Here is a 27,996-nt window from a genome sequence, read left to right on the forward strand (position 1 = left end):
AGTGAGGCAAACAGGGTAAAGTAACTTGTCCAGGGTCACACAGCTGGTAAGTGTCTGAAGCCAGATTTGAACCCATGAAGATGAGTCTTCCTAACTCCAGGCCCAGGGCTCTATCCAGTCTATCTAACTGCCCCTCTTTAGCTTGAGGACCCTACAAAAACAGGTGACCCTTGATCTAAACCAACCCTCACATTTTAACATGTGAAGTAACCAAAAGAGCTTAAAATGACTGGTCTAAGATCATACAAGTAGTGACAGTCATGACTTGAGTCTAGAGTTTCTATCTCCAAATACAGTCCACTCTACCCCTCTTGATCATTCATTTCTCTATCACTGTAGGTATGGCTACACTATAAAAAAATGTTAGTTTTTGTGTTAATGAGATATCTTTGGGTTCAACAGACTATTCAACCACTTCAATTCTTATCTACACAGCCCTCCCCACTCTTTCAGTCTACCACCAATAGTCTGGTCTTACTTTCCTCTCTTCAAAGTCTCATCTTGATAGGTGACCATTTCTAAGGGTACATTGGCCTATGCTCTTGAATGCCTTGCCCCCTTGTCACAGTGCTGCTCATGCCCTACCCATCTTCAACTCTTGACCATTTTGTTACTCATCTTCTCCCTTTGTACTTCCAAGCTGCTACACCCTGCTTGGGGAAATCACCTCACCATAGCAAAAGAGCCCTAGTGCTACACACTGGGCTGAACTTTGCAATTTAATGGTCTCCAGAAACTTGCCCCAGTGGGAAATAAATTCAAGAGAGGGTTTGAAACAGCCCCCGAAGGAAGCAAGAGTAGAAGTTTTATTGTAGAGCAGTAAGGGCTCATTCACCATGGTACTTTTGAAGTTCTCTCAGAAGGGAAACAAACTTGGGGTTCCTATAAAGACAATTCCCTTTAATTAGACTTCAACTGTTCAAATAACTCACAGTAGTTCATACTGTCCCCCATGTTATGTCTTAGTCTTTTACTGATCTCTGTAAGTGATTATGGGGCATGAGCTTATTAACCAGTCCTCTCAAGGTGACTAGTAGACATATCCACATACTTCAGAGGAAATTAACATCAAAGTTCCAAATAAGGGTTCATCAAAATGACCCTCTGGCCAACTGCCTACATGAGAAAAGAATTAATGAATTCCCTCTTCTCTTTTCTGTTCTTTACCTCAAATCTTTTCATGTTTTCACATATCCACTCCTCTTTTTCTCTTGTCTCTGAGGAAGAGGTGGTCCTTCATCTTGCTAAGGTCAACTCCACTAACTGTGTCTTCAATCTCTCATGCTATAGTTCAGTCTCTCACTGCCTCTACTTCCCCTCTAATTATTCAGTTCTCAATTCCTCAATCTTTCATAGCAAAGGGGAGGCCTCATTCAGCTCTAAATCTATTATCTTATAATCCTTATAAGTTGATTTCCAACCCTACTACTGTACTGAAACTGCTTTTTTCCAAGATTGTCAATCACCTCTTAACTGTTAAATCTGATCACCTTTCTTCAGTGCTCACTCTCCTTGTCCCCTATACATGAAAGGGTACTGTATTTGAAGTCAGGAGACCAGGACTCAAATCTCAACTCAGAGTGGCTATTTGACCATGGGATTTCTTTTTTACTTTGGTTTCCTTATCTGTGAAGTGGGGACACTAATATGCACACTATTTATCTCATAAGGTTATTGTGAGAAAAGTGCTTTATGAACCTTTAAAATCTATGTAAAAGGAAATTTTGCTATTATTGCCATCACAATTATATACATGTAAATAAAAATATACTTTTTAGAATAAAAAAATGAGCATCATCAAAGTGGATAGTGAGTATAAATAGGCCACTGCATATGGCCATCAACAAATTGCTTGCCTGAAGTGCTATAAAAGATATAACCAAAGACACGTGTGACTAGAAAAGGAAGCAGACCCATCATGGACATGGGACAATAGAAGATTCTCCCAAGTTCTCCCTGGCATAGTCATAATGTTAAGGGACCCAGAGGAATACTACTATGGTGGTTGGTGGATGTGCTATAGGGGGAGGACACAGAAAAGTTTCACAAAATGGAAGGCATAGATCATTGTGATCAGTACCATTGGAGAAAGTACTGACATTGATGAAATCATGATTTATTAGATGCATTGAACCCAACCTCATTGAGATACTGTCAAATTCTTAGTGCAATATCGTTCAGCTGACTGCCCCTAATGCAAATCAGATGATCTAACTACAGAGTAGTCTTTTTAAATGCCATGCTTCTGTGGAACCAATTAACAACAGACAAGCTATCCCTATCTAACAGTATAATTCTTTGAATTTTCATAATAATTTCTTCTGGATCCCTCCCAATTTATCTATATCTCTTTTATTGAGGTGTCCAGAGAGAGAACATTATATTCCAGGTGTCATCTCAGTAGAGTGGTGTAGAAAGTAATGATGACAATTCTGTCCCATGATACAATGCTTCTTCAAATTCATCCCAAAATAGTCCTGGCCTTTGTAGCTGTCAGAATACATTGTAAACTCATATCCAAGTGAATTAACATGCAGTTTGCTCCCTCTTCCATATGATTAATAATGATGAAGTTGAACAAAAGGGAAAAAGGACTTAAATTAGAAAACTATTTCCTTATTTCAAAACCTATTTTACTACTGAACTCCTAAGGGAATTGTGAAAGCCTTATTTTTTGAGTAATTAAAAATGAAACATTATGAATCTTCAGAAGTGAACATACATTCTACTGAACAGTCCTAATCCATGTGGAAGTGGTGTGGAGGTTGGTAGATTAAATGCCATAGGTCCTATCAAGTGATACAAAGGAAATACATTCCTTTTAACTCTGTTCTATCCCTAACTGAACTCAAATAACTGGTGTGTAGGCTTCAACTTGACCTTGAAAAATGACTAAAGTGTGCTCATTGATTTAAACTTTCTCCTTTCCCTGTAATTCTGTGAAAATCGTTTGCGTTTTGGTGCATGCCTTCTTCCATGGTAACGATCTTTGCGTTGGGTCACATACTAGTTTTTATTCTTCTGTCATCTTTAATGGCTACTCCTGGAAACCAGGTATTATTCTAAACTTTGGTTTCTTTTTATATCAGAGAGTACTAGCTCTTCTACTCCAAAACTTTAGATCAGTGATATATTGGGTTTTAGGAAGGATTTGAATGCAGTTTTCTTTACTATTTATTGATATTTAAAGAATTTTTATAAAGAAATAAAGGAAATTTAAAAGGATGTGACCTAAATATAGGACATGTGTTTAGTGTTCAATATTAGTTCACAAATATTCTTGGATATTAGAGGATTTTTCATGAAGAGTATGGGGGAATGACCAGAAAACTACTTGTTTCTTTGTAGGGAAGGTCTTTGGGGTCTCTCCAAGAGCAGAGCACCAAAACAGAGCATAGAATATATTGTTTCTTTCTACATATAACAATAATTGTAGGTCCTAAAATCACAAATCCCATCTCAGAGAAACTTTAGAATTTTGGCATACTAATGTTTAAGAATAAATTAACTTTAAAGAACCCACAATTCTTGGTTGAATTTAATTCCTAGGAAACTAACTCCTGGCAGAATGGACACAGCAATATGTTCTTCTTCTTCCTGTCTCTTCTTTCTATATATTCTCGTTTTACATTTACACCCCCTCCCATTAATACATCGTTTACCTAAGAAGGCAGATGGTGAGACAGTCCCATTACTTCGTGACACCATAACACTAATTCCAGTTTCTATGAAGGGCACAGAGAAATCCACCACTTCTGAGCGTTCTTCATTGATGGTAAGGGATCCCACTGCCATGTAGGCACGTTTCATGACCACCTTGAAGAAGAAGGGAGGGTGAGAATATTTCAGTTAGAATGTATAGATCAGCAAATAGGGAAATTAAAAGAAAATGATAACCAAGATTATTCAGAAGATTCTGATGAATGAATAATAGATTCAGGAAGAAGATCTGGGAACTTTAAAAAGAAAGTTATACATACACCCCTAGAACTCACCTCTCCAATCATACCATTCCAGGTTCCATTGATTTTCTTCCCATGCTTGCCATTGGTAACTAAGTAGAGGTCATAGGTGAACTTCACAGATTTAGATATTTTCTTGAGTATGTCAATACAGAAACCCTTGCAGCATTTTTTAATGTAATCTGGCTCCTCATCCGTTTTGTTCCTAACCAATTATAATAGCCAAAGATTAATACAGAAGACAAAGTTTTCTCTTTCACATTACCACATCCCCATTCCAAAAGCATGATCCCCTTTGTAGCTCAGAACTATTTATACTGGTATTGAGTATTCGAGTAGTTGCTATTTTCTATAAATTTCAAATGGCTCATTTCACAGGTTCTCTCTTAGGGAAAAAAATCATATAAGCATCATAAACTTGACACCCAAGACAGTAGGACCAACTAGGGGAATAACTACTATGAATATAATCAGAGTGAATACACCAAAGCCATGGTAAGGAAGTCTCTAGACATCAGACCATAGGACTATAACTAATTTAAAGGTTTAGTAAGTAAAATCGAATATAATACATATTTCATTAAGGGAATCATGGCGTAGGCTAACTAGATGACAATAACAGGGTATGAGCTGACCAGGGTGGTGCCACAAAGAACTAGTTTGCCATACTCAGTGACAATGCGTTTCTGGCAGGGGACTGTATTCCTCATGCAGGTTCCACTCAATGGGTCCACACTTTCCACAATGACAAATGGAGCTTCTTCCAGGGTCACAATACTCAAGTGGTCATCCTCTCGCTCCTCAGTCTCAGGACACACACGAGGCCAAACATAATATTTCATCTGAAGGTTTTTGTCTTTCCACTTTCCTACCTGCAGAAAGATGAGCAAAAGATTCAGAAGACACTAGTGACCACAACTCATTTCTCTTGGCCATCACTAGCTATAATATAAACACATGAACCATACATATTGTTGAAAAGATAACTTTATTCTTCATATTCAATATCTCTCAAAACAGATAGTAGGTTTAACCCTGTGTTGTTGTTTAATAATTTTAGTTGTGTTTGACTCTTTGTGATGCTATTTGAGGTTTTCTTGGCAAAGATACTGGAGAAGTTTGCCATTTCCTTCTCCAGCTCATTTTACAGATGAGGAAACTGAGGCAAACAGGGTTGAATGACTTGTCCATGGTCACATAGCTAGTAAGTAAGGTTAGATTTGAAGAAGATAAGTCTTCCTGATTCCAGTCCTGGCACTCTATCCATTGTGCCACCTAACTGCCTCTTAGGTTTAGCTCTAGGGAAAGCTTTAAACAAAAAGAGCTTAATGACAGGCAGCTTTAAAAAAAAATATGTTTCAGTTTTTCCCTAAGTATAATAAGGATCATAATAGCTAAAAATGGCAACCATCTGTCAATGGGTCAGTAGAAGAGTGGAATCAAAAGAGGCAGACTTAAGTTCTTTTATACAGAATATCAAAAGTTATTATAGGTCAAGACAGAGATGAGCTATGCTGGAGTCCTGAATTAAATTGGTACAGGTTGTCATGGGTCATAAGGAGAAAGATATTAAGAAACCTCATTCAGCAAGTTCCCACATAACTTTCAATTCAGTCATTAACTCATGCTGTAATAGCATGAAAATCACAATTGTCAGTATCTCAGTGTGCTCTCTTATGAAAAGGATAATAGCAATTTAATCCTTTCTAATTCAAATCCTTATCACCTCACACCTGGACAATTCCCATAGCCTTCTAGCTGGTCTCCCCATTCCTAATATTCTCTTCCACCCAATATATCTACTGTCAGAATGATTTTCCAAAAAGATGGCTCCTTTTTAAAGTTACTTTATTACTTTAATCCTTTAATTTTAATGTTTTTAAATCCTTTATTATTTTCCTATCACTTCTAGGATTAAACCCAAATTTCTCAAGGTCCTTCATAATTCGGGCCTAATATAAGTCCCTGACTGAGCTAAAAAATGTATACTCCCACTCTAATCTGAAGAGAAAACAGTGATTTTAGGAAACTATCAGAATTCACTAGCAGCAAGTTGCTTCAAGTTTAGCTCATGTCCTTTTCTGATAGGATAATTGGATGCCTAAGTAAGGGCATGTGATAGATCCTGATTTCTTTAAGGCATGTGACATCCTTAAGGCATGTTATATCCTTATGGACAAGATGGGGGAAATATGGGCTACAAAATAGTAGAGTTAGGTCAGTTTGTAGTTGCTTAGCTTAAAGGAATTTCAAAATTATCTGACTGTGGGCTTATATAAAAAATCTAAGGTTTACAAACCTTCTAGCTCTATAGAAATGAATTACTATAATCATACTTTTATAATGGATGAGTCTATTTGAATACAGAAGAAGACTGAGTCTTATGCCCAGTCCCCTTCCACATTTTCCCCCCATTGACTAGATAAGTTCTCAAAAGTAATGTTTATTAAATTGATAGATGAAAAAAATCTGGAACAGCTAGCTAATATATTGAATGACACATTTGAATGAAGATTCAAAAAGAAAACAATAGCCTAATAGATGTACTGAAACTAGTAAAATGAAATTTAAAGAAGATAAATTAAAAAGTCTTGCCCTTAGATAAAAAAAAACCTACTATATAAATACAGTCTGGAGATAACTGGTTTAATCATCAGTTCATGTGAAAACAACCTAGGGAGTTTTAGAGTCATAGACTCTTAGCGCTTAAAGGTATCAGATGATTTAATATATGTCAGGTGCTTTGGAAACCTTAAAGGACCATGTAAATTCCAGCTTTACTATTACTAATAAAGCTATACAGCTAGTTGGTGTCAGCAGTGACATTAAAATTTGATCTCTTGGTTGCAGGCAAATGGGTTGACCACTCTACTATACTGTTTTGCATCTAGATGGTTGAAAGTTCTATAAAAGCCAGCAATTTGATGGGATTAGTAACAAAGCTAATGTAGGCTAAAAGTGGATTAAAAGAAGTACTATGTTCAAACACCAAGGTGATAATAGCCTCAGTATGCTTGGTGCTGGTGAAAACATATCTGGAATATTGTGTTCAGACTTGAATGCCACATTCAGATTAGATCATTTTTAAGGTTCTTTCTACCCATAACACTATTTAATTCTGTGACTTAAGAGGGACATCAACAAATGACAGCTGACTAGGAGGTCAGCTAGAAGGGTCCTTGAAAGTCATGTCAAATGATGACTAGCCAAAGAAACTGTAGGTATTTACTTGGTTAGAAGTCTTAACAGGAGCCTTTATAGCTCTCTTAAAATATCTAAATGATATTATCCGTGGAAAATTAAATAGATTAGGGGTAGCTAGGTGACACAGTGAATACAGCACTGGCCCTGGAGTCAGGAGGACCTGAGTTAAAATCCAGCCTCAGACACTCAACACTTAACTGTGTGACCTTGAACAAGTCACTTAACCCCAATTGCCTTGCCTTCCACCCTCCCCCCAAGGAAAAATTAAATAAAAAAGTAAATATTTTTATTGAATGTAATTCCAGAAGGTAGGACTCTAGGACTAATAGGCAAAAGTAAAAGACAGCAGTTATCAAGTTAGTATAAGAACAAACTTTCTAACAAGTAGAGGTATTGGGGGCAGAGTCAAGATGGCCGAGTAGAAGTAGGACCTCCCCATGGCTCCGCCTTCCACCTTCCTCAATCCATATAAAAAGGGGACTCTAAACAAAGTTTGGAGCTGTAGAACTCACAAAATGACACAGAGAAGCTAACCTCCCACTGAGGACAGCCGAGCAGGCCGGCAGGAATTGGCCAGCGCAGAGCTCTGGGAGCCTAGCCCAGTCTCCTGTGAGCTGGAGGTTTTAGCCCCAGGGTGGGTCTGACCAGCCACCTGCAGGAGGGACTACAGATCAGCAGCACCTATGGCCATTTCCAGAATAATCAAAACATAATATGAAGGACAAAGTAAGAGGTCAGTGTAGTCTGGACTTTGGGACCCAGTAAGTGGGAGTGTATCGGCTTTTGCCCCCAGGGCAAGGAGCCACTGAGACCTCTGGCACAGCCAGCCAGCACCATGTGGCAGCTTCAGCTCCTGGACTGCAGAGTGTAGGGGGACCAAGCGACCAGTCTGACGGGTAATTGCTCTTGCTTTAACCTGCTTGGATCTGGATTGCAGTCTAAGGTGGAGGTCCTGGGGTGTGTGTCCAGCTTGCCAGAGCTTGTGGAGGCTTCAGAGAGGGCACCCATCTAATACCTCCAGCAGCTGAGAAAACCCCAGCATTTGGGACGAAAGCTCCCCTGTCTGGTGGCAGAGTCCTACTGTGGCAAAAAGCCCAGGGGTCAAGTGACTGAGGGGTGACATGACCAGGCAAAGGAAACAAAGCAGACAGAAGATTCCAACATTAGACTCCTATTTTGGGGACAAAAAGGAGCAAAGCATGGAACAGGAGGAAGACAATGAAGTCAGAACTCTTGCACCAAAAGCTTCAAAGGAAAATACAAACTGGTTATAGGCCATAGAGGACCTTAAGAAGCAGATAAGAGAAGTGGAGGAGAAATTAGGAAGAGAAATGAGAAAGATGAAAGAAAATTATGAAATGAGAGTCAACAGCCTGACTGAGGAAAATAATACCTTAAAAAATAGACTAACTCAAATGGCAAAAGAGGCTCAAAAAGCCATTGGAGAGAAGAATGCCTTCAAAAGCTGAATTTACCAAATGGAAAAAGAATCTCAAAAGCTCAATTAGAAGAATCATTGCTTCAGAATTAGATTGGACCAAATGGAAGCTAATGATTTTATGAGAAATCAAGATGCTGTTAAGCAGATACAAACAAATGAAAGAATAGAAGGCAATGTGAGATATCTCATTGGAAAAACTACTGACCTGGAAAATAGATCCAGGAGAGATAATTTAAAAATTATTGGACTACCTGAAAGCCATGATCAAAGTAAGAACCTAGAAATCATCCTCCAGGAAGTTCTCAAAGAAAACTACCCCAATGTTTTTAGAACCAGAGGGCAAAATAGAGGTTGAAAGAATCCACCGATCATCTCCTAAAAACAATCCCCCAAAGAAAACTCCTAGGAATATTATAGCCAGTTTCCAGAATTCCCAGATTAAGAAGAGAATATTACAAGCAGCCAGGAAGAAACAATTTGAATATTGTGGAAACACAATCAGGATAACCCAGGATCTAGCAGCTTCTACAATGAGGGATCGATGGGCTTGGAATATGATATTCTGGAGGTCAAAGGAGCTGCAATTAAAACCAAGAATCACCTACCCAGCAAAATTGACTATCATGTTTCTGGGGAAAATATGGTCATTCAGTGGAATAGAGGACTTTCAAGCATTCTTGCTGAAAAACCCAAAGTTGAATAGAAAATTTTACATTTAGATAAAAGAAGCAAGGGAAGCATGAGTAGGTAAACAGGGAAAAGAAATCAAAAGGAACTTATCAAAGTTGAACTATTAACATTCCTACATGGAAAAACAATGATTGTAACTTATGAAACTTTTCTCAGTATGAAAATAGTTGAAGGGAATATATATATATATATATATATATATATATAAGGGTATATTGGAATATGAATACATATGTGAATGTGCGTATACACACACACACACACACACACACACATATATATATATATATATATATATTTACAGGTATACATAGAGGGCACAGGATGAATTTAATAGGAAGTGATGATACTTAAAAGGTGAAATTAAGAGGTGAAAGAGGAATATAATGAGAGGAGATGGGGAGAGACAGAATGGGGTAAAGTATCTCATATAGAAGAGGCAAGGGAAAATGGTTACAATGGAGGGGAAGAATATGAAGGCAAAAGGGAATAGGTCAACCTTATTCTCATTGAATTTGGCTTGGGGAGGGAATGAAATACACACTAAATAGGGCATCTCACCCTACAGGAGAGTTGGGGGGAAGGGGATCAGAGAGGGGATGATGGAAGGGAGGGGAGGGTGGGGGGGGGAGGTAAGTTGGGACCATCCCCTTTTGAAAAGGGACAGGATCAAAGTAGAGAATAGAACAAGTGGGAGGTGGGATAGGAGGGAGGGAAATATAGTCAGTCTTTTACAATATATCTACTATGTTATTGTTTTGCATTAGCTACACATGTACAACCTATACTAAACTGCTTATCTTCCCAGTAAGGGTGGGTGACAAGGGAGGAAGGGAATGAATCTGGAATTCAAAGTTTTAAAATCAAATATATATATATATACTATTATTAATACTATTTTACATGTAATTGGGAAATAATATATACAGACACTGGGGCATAGAGATCCCCCATGCCCTACTGGAAAAGTCAAAGGGGGTATGGGAGAAGATATGGGAGAGAGCAGATTGGAGGGGTACTGCTCTTTTGGGGCAATGGGTAGGGGAAAAATGGGGAGAATATTTGTAACTCAAAATCTGGTGGAAATGAATGATGTAAATCAGAAGTTAATAAAGCATTTGAAAAATGGAAAACAAAAGTAGAGGTATCAAAACATAGAATTAATTATTTTATGAAGTAATGAGTTTTCAATTTAAAATTCTCAGTTGGAGCAATTTTGTCAGAGATACTATAAAAGGGGACTCCTGCATGGATTGGGATATTGAACTGTATAATTTTGAAGGTAATTTCCAACTTGAAGAATCAATGGTCTGGCTAATCCTCATTATCTTTTATTTTTTCTTTTTGGAGGGCAATTGGGGTTAAGTGACTTGCCCAATGTCACAATGCTGTTTTGTGTGTGTGTGTGTGTGTGTGTGTGCGTGTGCGTGTGTATGTGTGTGTGTGTGTGTGTTATGTGTTAAGTGTCTGAGGCCGGATCTGAACCCAGGTCCTCCTGACTCCAGGGCTGGTGCTCTATTCACCGCACCACCTAGCTGCCCCAATCCTCATTATCTTTATTTCCAAATCCGCATATGTTCTTATGTGGTTTTTTCTTTCCACCTGGACAGATCTGATCTATCCTTTTTTATCTATTCTTTTCTTCCCTAAACACTCCATTCCATAGTGATTTCACCCTATAAACAATAATTATAACACTATTCACTTGTGACAAAATTACAGCCATATTGCTATTAATATTATTAAGTACTAAATCCTGCATGTATCTGAAGTCGCACTATCTGAAGTTATAATTACATAAATATATGGTAATTGGTTCCAGTACAAGAGAAATATAAAACATGAATTTGAATAATGCAACCACTTCAGGGGATTCATTATTCATACTAATTGAGATCTAACTATATACCTTGCTTCATATGAATACTTAACTTTTATATTCATATTATATCTATATCATATATGCAGTTATATCATAAGCAATTGGAGGATCACAAGATCACATAATTTTAGGAATTGGTAGGGACCTCAGTTACCATCTTGTCCTTCCTAAAACGAATTCCTTTTAGGATTGTGCTTGAGAAGCAATCATACAAACTGTGGTTGAAGACTTTTAATGGTAGTGAACTCATCCACTTTTCAAGGTAGCCCATTCCACTTCTATAAAGTCTAATTGTTAGGAAGTTTACCCTGACATCAGCTTGTATTTGTTCTTTACAATTTCTCACTATTGTTCCTGGAGCTGCCCTTCTGGGGCCAAATGGAACAAATTTAACCCTTCTTTCACATGACAGTTTTCCAAATACTCAGGAAGGGCTATCATGTATTTCCTGAGTCTTCTCTTCTCCAAGTTAACCATCCTCATTTCTATCCATTGAAACTCATGATGTAGACTCAAGGCTCTACATCTTCCTAGTAGCTCTCCTCTGCATGCTCTCCAGCTTGTCAATGTGATTCTTAAACTGTGTCCTCCAGAACTGAACACAGTACTCCAGTTGTTATCTTACCAGGATGCAGTAAATAGAAATTATTGCCTCCCTATTCCTGGATGCTTTGTCTTTCAATACAGCAGGACCAGAACCATATTTTTAACTTCCCATAACCAAAGTCACAGTGTTATGTGCTCAAGAGATAGTCATTGAATAATTTAAAAATGAATGAATGCTTGATCATTACATATGTTTACAATAACATCTTTTAAAGTTTTGGCTCTTTTACAGTTTTTAAAAGAAAAATAAGAATCAATCACTCAATTAAAAACATTTTAGTAAACACTTCAGGTATGCAACTGGCTGCTAGGGGAACAAAGAGAAAAATAAAATAGTTCCTGTTCTTGAGATTAGAATTCAGGTGGATTAGACAACATATTCATAAATAGTATATAAAAGTAGATGCAAAGTAATGTTGAGGTGAGAATCACTGGTGCCTGGGGATATAAGGAAAGGGTTCATTTAGACGTTAGCATTTGACCTGAGCCTGCAAATATACTTGCAGTGTTTAGAGATGCAGAACAGAAGGAAGGATAATTCAGTCATGGAGACAGCCTCAGGACAAAGTCATGGACACCATAAATGGAGTGCCATGTGTGAGGAACAGCAGGAAACTTAATTGGGCTAGTCTATAGGAAGAATGAAGAGAATGGGTGACAAAGTAGGAAGGGAAGGTTGGGGTGAGGTTGTAAAGGGTTTTAAATGCCAACCAAAGGAATTTATATTTGATCTTAGGAGTAATTGGGAGCCCACTTTAATTTATAGAGGAAAAATGAACAGGTTCCATTAAGAATGAAGAATAGAAAGAAAATCTTTATAAGAAATACATTTTATAAGGATCAATTAATGCCAATAAATGTTAATGATGCTAATATGTAGAAGAACTCAAGATGGCTTTGGGGTAATTGATGTCAGAGTGGGAAAAACATACTGAAAAGTTCATAATGAGGTCTTTTGGGCAAGTTAACAGAAAAAAAGGAACAGAAATTAAAATAGAGGTAAACTTTAAATAAATGTTCTACTACTTTTTTCTAGGATATTTGAGATCACAATAATTATAGAGGAGCAAAAGAAGAAGGAAGAGAAGAGGAGGTAAAGAAGAAAGAGGAGAAGGAAGAGGAGAAAAACTCTCATTTACACAGTGCTTTGAGGTTTTAAGACACTTTTCTCACAATAGCCCTAAGTGTGATTATCATTTTACAGATGAGTAAACTGAGGTATAGGGAAATTAATTGACTTGTTCAGTAAACAGCTGAGCTGGGGCTCAAACTTCAAAGAGAAATTTAAAATTGGAATACAGCCAGCAAAAATACATAAGATTGATACGAACTTTGAAAACTACATAGGTAAGGTTAATGAAAAGTGAAAAAGGAACAAAATCTTTGAAAGATAATTTAAAAGAATGACTGAACAAACACCTTGAAAATTAATGAAATATTTCTTTAATGTACTCTGAGTTCTCCAGAGAGGACTAAATAGAAATAAGGAATTGTCATAAGCATATTTACCAACATATGTCTATATAAAAAATCAATGCACTGCTTTTTTCTTGATATATGAAAAGAACTCTTAAGAAAAATAAAATCCTTCTTTTTCACAAAGCATAATTTTTCTTCAATTACTCAGGGAAATATGGATTGTACATCATAGGAATTTGGGGTGGTCATTCTTAGTATGAGATGAATACCTCCACAGGAAATAATTGTTCCTAAGAAGTTACTCCCTTCTATGGTCACATGTGTTAAAATTAGAGTGGTAGGGGTGGCTAGGTGATGCAGTGAATAGGACACTGGCCCTGGAGTCAGGAGGACCTGAGTTCAAACCCAGCCTCAGACACTTAACACTTGCTAGCCATGTGACCTTGGGAAAGTAATTTAATCCCAATGCCCTCCCAAAAGCAAAAAAAAAAAAAATTAGAGGGGTAGTGGTCCATGGTGATACATTCTGAGGAGAATCCTGCGAAACAAATTTCTTGTGATTTTAGACTTCAAAGTCTTTCCTTTGCTCACAGTTTTCTTCCATACAACTAGCGTAATTGGCACTAATTAGCACCCTGGCTGGCTGTGACAGACAAGGCCAAGCATTAAAACAACCAAGGAAAACTGTGTTTCCCTCTGAAAGGCCTGGGGCTGGTCCCTCTATGATAAACGGCTGAGGTAACCCAGTAGGGTGAACGCTGTATGTTTATGCAGAGTGGTGGGTGAGGAGACATTGGCAGGTCACTGCTGCTGTTGCAGACCTCGTGCAGTAAAGCAAGTGGTGGCAGTCTCTCCAGGCTTTTTCTTTTGTGTGCAATGGAATTCATTTTAAGATCACAGAACAAGGGCACTTATTAGAGCCTCTTTAGGCACCAAAGGTTATTTTGCTAAAATCAAAGCATTTTTTGTTTCTTGCTTGAGATGACATCTGGATCTAGCACTAAACACTTACCACTTATTTTAAGCCTCCATTTGACTTTTCAAAAGAAGAATTTAAAGCTTTGAATTGAGCAAGCTGAAGAAGCAAAGAGAAGCCAACTGTACAAGCACAGAATAGCAGAAATCTCACTTAACAGCAGTCATGTGAAAGAGCAGGCATCACTAAGGGCCAAGAATGCTGGATTTAGAACCAGATGACTTGGCATTGAAGCCTGATTCCTCCACTTGCCACCTGTGGGACCTTAGACAAATCGGTTTGAGTCTCTGGACCTCAGTTTCCTCATTTGTACAATATGGAAGCTGAACTAGATGGCCTCCATTCTAAATCTAAACCCACAACCTTTGTCACCCTGTGCAAGGAGGTCCAGACCTTGCACTTCCTTCCAGTCCCCAATGCCGTCCCTTTTCAGGTGGTGCTTCTGGCAGACCCTACTAGATATGTGTTGGTGACACACCAGGTCGATGGCAACAGCAGAGAGCTTACTTGTGCAGGACCCTGATATCTAGAACTCGCAGAAAGCCTAGAGTCATTAAGCCCAGGGTTTCTTAATCTTTGTTCTGTCTCACACTCCTTTGGCAGTCTGGTGAAGCCTATGAACATCTTAGAATAAGGGTTTGTTTTTGTTTTTCTTTTGTCTACTTAGGTAATTGAAGGAAATGCTAAATTTTGATTAAAGGTTAGTGAACATAAAGATATATTTTCCTTTATTCAAGTTCACATATCCTTTGAAATCTATCCAAAGACACCTCTCCCCCAGAAATCTGTCCACAGACACCCCCTCCATTAGGCGTCCATGCAGACTAGCAACTCCTAAACTAGCCTAGGAAACCTGGAGCCCAGGAGTCTAAATGACATATCCTAGATTACACAGATGGTGGACAGTAGGGTTGTGTTTGGAACCAAAGTCCTCTGACCCCAGAACTCAGTGAATCCACCTTTGGAAATCAGAGGTTTTAACTGTTAATTACCTCTAATTCTTCCTAAGTTCCTGATCAAAAGTTATGTTTTACAAAATAACAGAATCTGAGCATTGAAAAAATTTCTCAAGCCTTCTAGGTCAATCCAAACCTAACCAGGGACCCCTTTATATATTAAGGACTAGCGGTCATTTAAGCTTTGTTTAAAGACTTCTCAGTGCCAAGAAGACTACTACTCATAGCCCCTTTCACTTTCAGATAACACAAAGTAAGTTTTTTCCTTACACATTTTCCTAAATCTACTTTAGTGCAAATTTCATTGATTGCTGTTAGTTTTGCTCTTACAGAAAGTCTCGTTTTTCCTCTGCATAACATTTCTTCATAAACTTAAAGACAGATATAATAATAATAATTAGCGTATATATATATATATATAGCACTTTAAGTTTTCTAAGTGCTTTGAGGTGTTACCTCATTTTATTCTCACAATAAAGTATGAGGTAGGTGCTACTATTATCCTCATTTTACAGATAAGAAAACTGAGGCAGATAGTGATTGTATGACTTAGGATCATACAACTACAAAGATGGCCTTCTGAAGTCTTCTTTTCTCCAGACTAAATGTGTCCCAATTCTTTAACTAAATTTCATATGGAATGACACATTCCTCACTATCATGGTTGCCATCTTTTAAAATATGGCACCCAAAGGCAAACACAGTAATGTATTATACATGTAGATTGATCAGGTCACTTGTTCATTCATTCAGTCATTTCCTAGTCTTTTTGACCCCATGGACCATAACAGACCAATACCTTCTATGTTCCATTATCTCCCAGAGCCATCCAAGCTCACGTTCATTGTTTCTATGACATTATATGTCTCATCCTCCGCCATCTCCTCCTTTTGCCTTCAATATTTCCCAACATCATGGTCTTTTCCAATTATTCCTGTCTTCTCATTGTGCAGCCAAAGTATTTAAACTTCAGCTTCAGTATTTGTCCTTCCAATGAGTAGTCTGAATTAATTAATGACTTCTTTGTTCTCCTTGCTATTCAAGGGAATCTCAAAATCTTTTCCCATATCATAATTTGAAAGTGTTTATTCTGCAGCATTCAGCTATCCTCATAGTCTAATTCTCACAGTCATACATTACTACTGGAAAAAGTATAGCTTTGACTACATGGACCTTTGTCAGCAGGATGATATCTCTGCTTTTTAGTATGCTGTTCAGATTTACCATGGTTTTCCTTCCAAAGACCAAGCATCTTTTAATTTCTACAGTGATTTTTAAGCCCAAGAATACAAAATTTGGCACTGCTTCCATTTTTTCTCCCTCTATTTGCCAGGAAGTGATGGAATGGGGTGGCTAGGTGGTGCAATGAATAGAGCACTGACCTTAGAGTCAGAAAGACCTGAGTTCAAATTGGGCTTCAGACACTTGACATGCTTGCTAGCCAGGTGACCTTGGGCAAGTCACTTAACCCCAATTGCCCTGCCTTTTCCCCTCCAAAAAGAAAAAAAAAGGAAGTGATGGGACTAGATACCATGATCTTATTTCTTTTAAATGTTAAGCTGCAAGCCAGATTTTACATTTTCCTCTTTCACCCTCATCAAGAGGCTTCTTAATTCTTCTTTACTTTCTGCCATCAGAATGGTATAGTCTACATATCTGAGATTGTTGATATTTTCCCCAGCAATCATAATTCTGACTTTCGATTCATCCAACCTGGCATTTAAAATAATGTACACTGCATTTAAGTTAAATAAATAAAGTATATAGCCTTATTGCACTCCTTTCCCAATTGTAAGCCAATCAGCTGTCCCATGTTTGGTCTTAACTGTTATTTCTCAGCTTGCATACAGGTTCCTAGATGATCTCGCACTTCCATCTCTTTAAAGACTTGCCACATTTTGTTGTGATCTACAAAATCAAAGGCTTTAGTGTATGTAGTCAATGAAGCAGAAGTAGATGTTTTTCTGGAACTCCCTTGCTTCCTCCATAATCCTACAAATGTTGGAAATTTGGTCTTCAGTTCATCTGCCTCTTTGAAAATTATCCTACTCTTCTAGAATTCTTGTTTTGCATATTGCTAAAACCTAACTTGCATAATCTTAAGCATAATCTTGCTGGCTTGTTAAATGAGTGCAGTTGTTCAGTAATTTGAACATTTGTTGGCATTTCCCTTCTTTAGGATAGGGATCTAAATTGATCACTGAGCAACTTTAGTCTCTTTGGCAGCAGCGGTTGGAACATAGACTTGTATTACTATGATGTTGAATGGTTCACCTTGGATTTGATCAGATATCATTCCATCCTTTTAAAAATTATACTGTTTTTCTCACCTTTTTATTAACTATGACGGTTACTACATGTCTTCTAAAGGATTCTTGCCCGTAGTAGTCTATGTGATAATCACCTGAATTAAATTCACCCATTCCTATCCATTTGAGTTCACTGACACCCAAAATGTTGATATGTAAACTTTCAATCTTCTATTTGACCACATCCAGCTTACCTTGGTTCAAAGATCTTGTGTTCCAGGTTCCTATGCAACACTGATTTTTACAGCATTGAACGTTCCTTTGGTCACCAGACACACTCACAGCTGAGTTTCCTTTCACCTTTGGTCTAGCCACTTCATTCCTTCTGGAGCTACTTGTAGCTATCTTCTACTTTCCCCAAGAAATGTAGCAGACACCTCCTGACCTGAGAAGTTCATCCTCCAGTGTTATATCATGTATCATTTTATTGATATCTGTGTGGTTTCCCTGGCAAAGATACTGGAATGGTTGGCCATTTCCTTCTCCAGTCAATTATCTTTTGTCAGAACTCTCCGCCATGATCTGGCCATGTTGGGTAACCCTGCAGAGCATAGCTCATAGTTTCATGCAACTGCAAAAGCCCCTACACTACAACAAGGCAATGATCCATGAGGGGTCTGACCAGGCTACAGTATCACGTAATTATAAACTCTCTTGTTCTGCACACTATCTTTTCTAGATTCAGTCAAAAATAACACTAGGTTATTATTATTTTTTTGCTTGGGACTGGGTTTGTATGTTATACTTTTCACTCAGTTTTAGCTTGCTATTTTAAATGCAGTTCACTGGAGCAGTGTATAGAGTGCAGGGCCTGGAGTCAGGAAGACTTGAGATTAAATCCATCCTCAGACACTAGCTGCATGAACCTGGACATGGACCCTGGACAACCAGACTCTGGTTACCTCAGTTTCCTCAACTGCAAAGTGAAGATAATAATAGCACCTACTTCCTAGAGCTGTGAGGATAAAATGAGATAATATTTGTAAACTACTTAGCATAGTACCTGGTACAAATTAGGCACTTGAAAAGCCATGTTCCTTTGCTTACTGTCCAATAAAATCTACAGATTTTTTTTAAAGAACTGCTTTAGAACCACATTTTCAAGTTCTTGTATTTTTTGAAATGGATTTGAAAGTTTTTTTTTTAATTATGAAACTTTATACTTATACATATTACATTTTATTTTATTATATGTAGCTTATTATAAAAAGATCTCAAGATCTTTTTGGATCATGGCTTTGTCCATCCAGCATGTTAGCTCTCTTCCCTTATCCTAAGTCATCTTCAAACTTCACAAATATAATTACATCTTTATCCAAGTCATTGTAACCATGCTGACAATCACAGGCTCAAGGACAGATGCCTAGGGCATGCCACTAGAGACTGCCTTTCAAGTTGGCATCAAGCCATTAAGGCCTACTCTTTGAGTTTAGTCATCTGGAAATTGTCCAATAGGTAGTTGTTGATTCAGAACTCGATTTCAGAGGAGAGACAGGGTTAGATTTATAGATCTTGCATTAATCTTCAGAGAGATGATTAATTAAGCCTAGGGGATCTGCTAATAGCAATATAAAGTAAGATGAGAAAGGAACAAAAGAAGGTATGAGACAGAGGTTTGGGGGTGCAACCAAAGTTAGGGAATAAGTCACGAAAGAAGATAGAGAAAAAGAAACTGAGGAGGACCAGACAGAGAGAACAAAGAGAAAACACAGCACTGCTTGATAGAATCCATGGAACTATTGTCGGAGAAAACCTCATCAAAAATTCTAAAACATATATGTAGTGGTCAAATTTCACTTTCAATACCAACTCCCAAATTTTGCAAGCAGTGGGGATAAAGGACTTCTGTTATGAAGGAAAAACAATTTAATTCAGGAACATTTGACAGTCATAAGGAAATCACTTTAAGAAGCTACATTAAGCAGGAAAAAAATAGGTATATTCCAAAAATCAAACACACATAAGCTACAACTCAAAAATAATGTGTTCTGCACAGCTGAACCTGATGGACCATGGGGAAAAAACAGACCTTTATCAAGAGAGGCTTTAAGGGGCAGCTAGGTGGCACAGTGCATAGAGCACAGGCCCTAGAGACAGGAGGACCTGAGTTCAAATGTAGCCTCAGACACTTAACACTTACTAGCTGCGTGACTTTGGGCAAGTCACTTAACCCCAATTGCCCTGCCTTTCCCCCTCCAAAAGAAAGAGAGGCTTTGATACAATCTACAGCAATTCCAGAAATTATTAGTAATTTGACTTACTCAAGAAACACAACAAAAATAAAAAATAATCAATTATTAAGAAAAGATTAAGCAATTAAGCCAATTCTCTCCTGTTTAGACTTTTTTAAAAAAAGAAATTGGAATGAAGGGTAAATGAAAAGAACAGAGATAATCAAGGAAGAAAAAAGGATACTAGGAGCTAAAGAGTTAATATAACTACATGAACTAAATATAAAAGATCACATTTAAACAACAGAGGAAAATCAAAGGAGATGCCTTTGACAATTATGGCTAGTGGGAAAATTCTTAACTAAACAAGGGATGCCCGTGATAGTAAAAGATAAAATTGAAATTTTGGATTCTATAAAAATAAAAAGCTTTTGCAAAGCAATATCAGTGCAATTAGAATTAGAGGGGGATTCATTTACTAGAGTAAATCTTTGTAGCCAGTTTCTCTGATAAATGTTTGTTATTTAAGATACATAAGAAGCTGATATTAATATATAAGAATAAGAGTAACAAGAATGTTACTCATTTACTTTTGATTGTGACCTAAGGATGTAGAAACAATAGCAACAGAACTTCGATGGTGGGGACAGGAGAATCAATGAATGTGGAATGAATACACTAGGGTGACAGAGACAAAAGTAAAACATTCCCTGCTCTCAAGGAGTTCACGTTCTACTGGAGGGAGACAAAGCATACAAAAAATTTCAGCTCCAAGTTAGATGGAAAGGTCCCAGGGTCTTTAGGGTACAGCAACAAAGTAGGTATTAAATGACTTCTTTAGTTTCCATTTCTGATGTTGAACTATTCGAAAGCACCAAAAACTTCAGTGGTAAGAACTTGATTCTCTGAGTCTTCAGTAGCTATGGCTATAGATCCTGAAGGAGTAATTGTTAGGTCACATCTCCAAAGAGCTTGGTACCTAGAATGATGGCTCCAAGACTGGGCTGGAAGAAGAACCAGTGAGAGGTTTGGGGTTGCTGCCAATCCCAGGGCTCTTGGGACTTAGCTGCTTATCAGTGGTTTAGCAAGTGGTATAGCTGGTCTTAAGGAAGGCAAACCCCTTTTCCACAATTATATCTTTCCTCAGTAATGACTATAGGGCTGACCAGTGGTCTAAAGGTCACTGCTATTCTCATAGCTTTTGGTTTCAAGGTCCTAACCTATCTCCATCGGTTTCTGAGGGAAGGTGGTGATGGTGGTGGTACTTGAGTTTCCAAACACTTTCTGCCTTCTGTCTCTCCCTCAGGTCTTGTTGCTTTGGCCAGGCCAACTTGCCTGTCTACAGGTTATAGTTGGTTGGGAATCAGTGGGGATGATTGGTCTTTTTGCAGTAGTTGCTTCATCAGATAACAGCTTCATGAAAACAAGGAGGGCAGGTATTGGTTAACGACAAGGTATCTTTACTCTAAGGAAGATTTAATGTAGCTTCTTGAAGTGACTAACAGTCCCTGTGCTGGAGGATTTTCCTTTGCAGGTGGTGAAGGCAAAATGTTAAAAGGTTTTTAGCTCCTAAAATATTCAACGAGATTTAACTTAAAATGTCAGGGTAAACTTCAGCTAATCCTTTGTCATATGTGGATTACTTCACTGCAGGTGCAAATAAAATCAACCATCGGATATAATAATACCCACACCTTTATGGATTTACATAGGGACTTGTATCAAAAGAACATCCACTAAGCTAATTTCTCTCAGTTTACAAACCACTCCTTGGGAATAAGTTAGATACTTTTGGAAACTATTAACTCCTTCCAGGCCAATCATTTTGTAAATTATACACCAGATGATACCATACTGACCTGAAAGACCTAACATTATTTCAAAAACTATCAGAATGACCCCTTTTTCTTGTGTCCTTTGCACACAAAATCCCTATCTAGGGATTTACTGGGTGGGGGGGGAGAGGGGGTATGGCAGGATCTAAATTCTAATGCTGAAGTACAGGCTGTCCTGCTCTTCCTTTTCTGGAATACTTCTGACAAATCATATTTTCTTTGTGAAGCAGCTAAATTTCACTCTTCCATTCATACCCCCTGGGGCTCTCTGTATCTTTCATGATGGGAGGGGTCCAGAGGAGGCCCACTCAAAATACCTCTGGACCAAATCAGGTATCTAGGTTATTTCTTGCTTTAAATATTCATAACAGGAACATCTGGGCAGCTAGATGGCACAGGAAGACTTATGTTCCTGAGTTCAAATCTGGCCTCAGACACAAGTCACTTAACTCTGTTTGCCTCAGTTTCCTTATCTATAAAGTGAATTGGAGAAGGAAATGGCAAACCACTCTAGTATCTTTGCCAAGAAAACCCCAAATGGGGTCATGAAGAGTCATATGTGACTGAAAAACAACTGATCTGAAAGGAGGACATGTCCCATCTCACTGGATGGCTGTGAGAATCAAATGAGATAATCTTTGTGATGTGCTTATCACAGTTCCTGGTACTTAATAAACACTTATCCCTTCCCTTTCCCTCCCCCTCCCCCTCTCCAGTACTTCTGATGCCTTCTTGAGGTTTAATGAAGCTTCGAGACAGTTTCTGGCTGAGTGATATTTACCATGTGAAGTTACTGGAAGTAAAACTATATGGAATTATTTCCAGGTACAGAACAACTCAGAGAGGTGTTAAATGTCTGTGGGAAGGTGAGAGAGGCACCCTACCCAAACCCTGATTTGAGCAAGAGGTGAAAGGGATTCACTCATTTAATTAAGCTAGAAGCAATGTCAGGGGAACCTTTTGTCGAATGAGTTTAGGAAAAACAAATAGCCATCTCCCAGCTGCCTGAGTGGCTCTTCAGTATACAAACTAGCAAAGGCTGTGAAGAGGTGGTTGAGCTAGATGGTTCCTGAGGTGCCTTCCAGTCCTAGACCTACGACCTCATATGTTGAGTAGTATGAAGTTGTGTGAGAGTAAGGACACTTCCCTAAAGCAACAGCAGCAGTCACCAGCAGCAACAAGAGAGAACTTTTGTTTTTGATTGTTAAGGACAACAACATGGAGGAGAAGCAAAAAGTGGCAGCTCTGGAGCTGGAAAGAAGGGGCTGAAAGAAGAATCTTAGCAGATGATGGCTATGGAGGTGGAGAACAGTAGCAGGATCAAGAAAGTTTCTGAAAGGAACAAATGGAGTTGGAGCCAAGAAATTGTAAGGCAAGTCAATTGTCAGAAAACAGAGCTATGAGAACACAGAGAGGGGAAATTCTTTCAATCTAAACTCAAGACTAACTTCATGGAAGTCAAAACCCTTGTTCACCTCTCAGAGTGAAGGGAACAATTGTCCAGGCCTGATTTCCTTCTCTCACCAGTCTGTGAGTCTTTGGGAGATTGCATTCATTTGCATATGAAGAATGAGAATGATTCTTATGCCATGATTTTCTGGCTATTTGTTATTCTGCTCTACGTTAATGTGCAGTTTGACTTATGGTTCCTATTCTATCCAGAGTTGGTCTAAGCTCAAGCAGCATTTCTCAGAAACATTAAACCATGTAACACATGATGCCTGGGTTCAGTAAGATGCCTTTCACATTCAGTTCAACTGGTATTTTTTGAGTACTATGATGTACAAAGTAAGCAATCCAAGTGGGAAGGGCAGGGAGTGTAGAGTTGGAGGAAAAGACAGTACTACAGCCCAAAAGGACTGATTGGTATATATGCTATGGTCCCAAGAAGCCCTTAGTTATCATGATTCCCAGGAAGTGAGTGGGGCTGTATGGTTGGATTACTCAGACCATTCTATTTTTCCTTCAGATACTGATGACAGGAATTATAACCCCCATTTCTATCATCCGACTTTTTTTCTTTTGTTCTCTCATTAATATCTAGTGCTTTCTAGTCTTTTTTTTTAAACAGAAAAGATAAGCATGATTTTTACAGATCCTAGAAAACTGTTTTAGACTCTAATCTAGTTTATTTTATGAAAAGGAAGCAAGCTGATGCATATTCATAAGAACATCTTTCCAGGAATCTAGCTAAAAGTTATCAGGAGAAAAAAAGTAGAGAATAGGGGATAGTGGAAACTCAAAAGATGATAATATCAGATAGATTTCTTTGTGCTGAAGGGTGTTGAGTATAAAGGAAGAGTGAGCAGGAGTCTAGGGAAAGATAAATATTTTGTGAAGGGTAATGGTGGAAGGAAGGCTGATGAAAAGGAAACAGGAGAAAAAAGACTAATCCCTAAAATAAGACAGGCACACTTTGACATGATCTGCAATGTGGTGTAATAGAATGTATTAGTCATAGAATCAGAAGGCCTAAAGTCAAATGCCAGATCTAACACCTCCTAACTATGGGCCACTTAACTTCTTTGAGCCTCAATTTCTTGAATTATAAAAAGGGGGATGATAATCCTTGCAATTACTTAGCTCATATCAAGGTTGTTTGAGTAATCTGTAACCCTTTAAGTATCAAGGAAATGTGTTACCATATTTAGAGTAACACTAAAGTCCTTTTCCCATGCTTTATTGTGGCATGGAATTGTGAGGGTGGGTTCTTAAAAGCTAAGCTAGTGGAGCCATGTTAGGGCCAGCTAAATGGTAACTGAAACAATACATTTCAGAATGTCTGGTTTATAGCTGCTGTATCCCTTTCTATAATGTATTCAAATATATGCTTGTTATTTTAGATTTTTATAACTATGAATACTATGTTTTCATTGCTTTTGAGAGAATACATCAGGAGAAAGTTGTAAACAACTTGAGCAAAAACCACTCTTGTCTTTTCACCAAAGAACATGACTGAAGGCCTTTTCCCTTGGCAATGTTGAAGTAATTTAGAGATAAAACATAAAATTATTTAGAATACTTAAGTTCATATTGATTTAAAGAAAAAACTTTCTGCTTAACTATAGGACTTACTGCTTTCCACAATTGTGCCTTACATCCTCAAACTACTAAGACAATCTCTCACTCTTTCCAAAATTATGATTTCATAGACAATGCTTATTTAGCCCAAATGGATTGATTTTTTTCTAACACCCTCATACCTAGCATGAGAGATAATAGATTTCTACATCCTGAGCTGAGATAAGAAAGATAAATATTCAAGATCCTATGGTCACCCTCCCATTTAGAAAGTTACTGCCCTAGAACCCCTACCACCCCAAAACTAAAATATCATTGGCAACTGTGAGAGATAGAACCTTTCTCTATACAAAGGGAAATCTGGTGAGCCATCTGTGATATTGTTACCTGATCTGTGTTGCCATCAATTCATCTGGATGTTGACAGACCCATGAGCCATTGCGGTGGTGTTGCATCTCTAATGAATCACCTGGGGAGCTTCCACCTCCTGACTGATCTGAAACAACAGGCCTCTGCACTACCCAGAGAGATGCTGGAGACCAAACCAAAGAACCAGACCTGGGAAACCATATTGCTTCATCTCCAGCCCAGCAAGACATAGGCTGGTTATAAAGACTACCCTTCAATAAAACTAGAGTAGTTAAGCACTATGAGTGAGCTATTTCCTGCTTTTCTGGAGTGACAACTAGTTAATCATAAGATCAGTCCTTTAGAGGGCAATTATTGCTAAATGTAGAGCATGATATAAATATGAGAATATAAGCAGTTCTTTTTTTCAATTATTTCTCCAGGACCTAAATAATATTAATCCAGGAGCCCAAGCTCTAGCAAAACCTACCAGACTGGGAAGACTGAGTACAGGTCTTATAATGGACTGTGTGCTTATCATCTGAAGAACAAATTAATTTAAGCACAGAGATGTATATTATCAGGTTTGCTACAGGGAAATGCATTTTTTTCAGTCATAGAAATTCACAAAGAAGGTACATGGTTTTCATTGTTAAAAGAAGTACCCCAAAACACAAAATCACAGATTATTGAAATACTGAAGTAAAAATAATGAAAGATAAATGGCGAACTAAGGAGAGAAAAGATCAAGAAACATATTTTCATGAATGTGTATGTCTTCTCCGAGGTACCCTAAACATTCTTGCTACAATGGTTTCCTTGCATTGGTTAGGCTAGGCATCAAGAGCTAATTTTTCCTGAATGGCAAATGCTATTATAAGATTGCTCAGAAATGGTATATTTTAAGGAAAGTTGTTCTGGTTAAATTTGACCTTTATAAAAAGAAAATCTGAAAATGTTTTGCAGGAATCATGTATCTACTACCCCAGTGACAATTCTCCAGTCATTACAACACAAGCAAAAAAAAAAAAAAAACCAACCCTGGTCCTAGATTTTGAGGGTGGAGTCAGTGTAGAAGAAGTACTTCTAGGCCATTGTTACCCCTTTCACATTTACTAAGCCATCACATTGATTAAGTGCCTACTGTGTGCTAGGCAATGCCTTGGGTCCTGATTTTTAAAAAAATCTCTTTTGATGTGATCTCTGTTGAAGTAATAAGTTTCCCAGAACCTCTCAAAGGGGACACTGATCGAAACAGACAGGGAGGTGTGAAAGAAATGATAAAAATAGAATGAACAAAGGATTGCATATATATGGTAGAATCAATGAAACCAGATGGGGGGTAGGAAAAAAGAAAAGCAGGGATATAAGCAGATTAGAAACATCACAAGAACCTTTTAAGATCCTTCTAAAGAAAATACAGTGTTGACCCAGGTCCTTTTGTTTGAAGCAATTTAACATCCCACTGTCACCTCTAAAATTGGAATTAGTTGAACATCTTTTGGTCACAGCAAGTTATATTGAATGATTTGCTTTGGCTCTATTGACCAACACAATATGGTGCTACTATTTAAGAATTTAGGACTTTGAGAGACTGTTATACAATAAAAGATAGTTACATTAAAATTCCAGCATGTTCCTCATGTCCCAAATAATATTCATCAGAAGTATAATCTACTCTACATATTGTTATTTCATAAAGAGCTCTAAAAATGTCTAATTAAATGATTTAATTTTATTGTTTAACCTATACTTGTATACTGTAGGTCCAGGATATCCCCTCCCTCTCATGTAGACAGTAAACATTTTTTTAAGTGCCCATTATATACCAGGAAGTAGGGATAGAAAGAATGACAAAAAAAGAATAATGATGATGATAAAGTCTCTCTTCTCAAGGAGTTCAGAAACTACTGGGGGTAGGCAACATGCAAAAAACTATGTTCAAACAGCATGCGGGTGTTTGTGTGTGTAATTGTTGTTCAGTCATTTCAGTCATGTCCTACTCTTTGTGACTCCATTTGGCATTTTCTTGGCAAAGATACTGGAGTGGCTTGCCATTTTCTTCCCCAGCTCATTTTATAGATGAGGAAATTGAGGCAAACAGGAGATAAATACACATATATGTCATAAACTGGGATAGTCTCATAGGGAAGACATTAAGATTAAGGACTGGGAAAACTTTCTTCAAGGTGAGACTTTAGCTAAGGAAGTCAGGGAGGGTAGGAGGTGGAGATTGAGGAAGGCAAGTATTCTGAGGCATAGGGGACAACAGTATAAAGATCCAGTCTGGGAATATGGAGTGTCACGTACAACACCAACTCCCTCATCTAAAACTAAAAACAGTAAGGTAGATTACATACTCATCATAGGAATAAAGGAGGAAAAAAATTGAACTTTGAATTTCTTTTCTATGCTTTGATGTTCTCTCTTTTACTTAAATGACCTTCTCAAACGAGTGGTGCCAGAACCTTGATCTTTCAGGAGGTCCAAGGTTCCTGACTCCCAAGTCTTAGTTGGTCTTCTGAATACCTTATTGCCTATGTTTAGTCTTTGATGTAATGGGAAAGTTACTACATTTGGAAGTAGGGGTTCTGTGTTTTAATTCCAGTTCTGATGCTTTATCTAAAATTCTATGCTGCTATGAATTTTAATTCTTTATTGAAAAGGTTCAGTTCATGTTTCTTACATCACTGCAGTCCATTTGTCAAGTGTCTAAAGGCATCTAAAAATAATTCATATGGTTTGCATAGGATTTACATAGGATATGGAAATTAATCAAGTTTCAGTGCAATAGAAATTCTCTGTTGATCTTCAATTTCCTGCACTTTTTCTCCAGTATTCTTCACTTTTTTGACATTGTAGTGACTTGTCATCTTATGCTGGACAAGCACTAACTGGAAAAATGTCTGGTCAGGATCTGTCTATAGGCTTAGCTATATTTCATGACAACCTATAAGTAAAAATACCAGTAGAGGAAAAGGTTATCCTCAGGGATTCTGGTAGGTCAATGTGAATGAAGAATTACTGAACATCTCCAAAGTTTCTACTTCAATAGTTAAGATAAATTTTAAAATAATGAAATAAAATAAAATAATGAAAATAACAATACTTCCATCTACCTAGATAAAAAAGAATGGGTATTTCTTTTTCTTTCTAAATGGAATATCTGAAAAGCC

General features: G+C 37.8%; 1 protein-coding gene across 2 annotated transcripts in view; it reads right to left on the minus strand.

The window, feature by feature from the left end:
• Nucleotides 1-27,996, minus strand: part of GRIN2B (glutamate ionotropic receptor NMDA type subunit 2B) — a 663,246-nt gene that overhangs the window by 61,225 nt on the left and 574,025 nt on the right. For both annotated transcript variants that reach the window (XM_069101530.1, XM_069101531.1), the window contains exons 6-8: nucleotides 4,632-4,834; nucleotides 3,996-4,167; nucleotides 3,663-3,816 (exon numbers count right to left, since the gene is read on the minus strand). In XM_069101530.1, coding sequence (XP_068957631.1) covers nucleotides 3,663-3,816; nucleotides 3,996-4,167; nucleotides 4,632-4,834 — 529 coding nt within the window. The remainder of the gene's footprint in view (nucleotides 1-3,662; nucleotides 3,817-3,995; nucleotides 4,168-4,631; nucleotides 4,835-27,996) is intronic.

The sequence above is a fragment of the Petaurus breviceps genome, unplaced genomic scaffold (assembly GCF_028583685.1).
Source record: "Petaurus breviceps papuanus isolate PSGF00001 unplaced genomic scaffold, PetGlider_PUasm1.0 470, whole genome shotgun sequence".
NCBI lineage: Eukaryota > Metazoa > Chordata > Mammalia > Diprotodontia > Petauridae > Petaurus > Petaurus breviceps.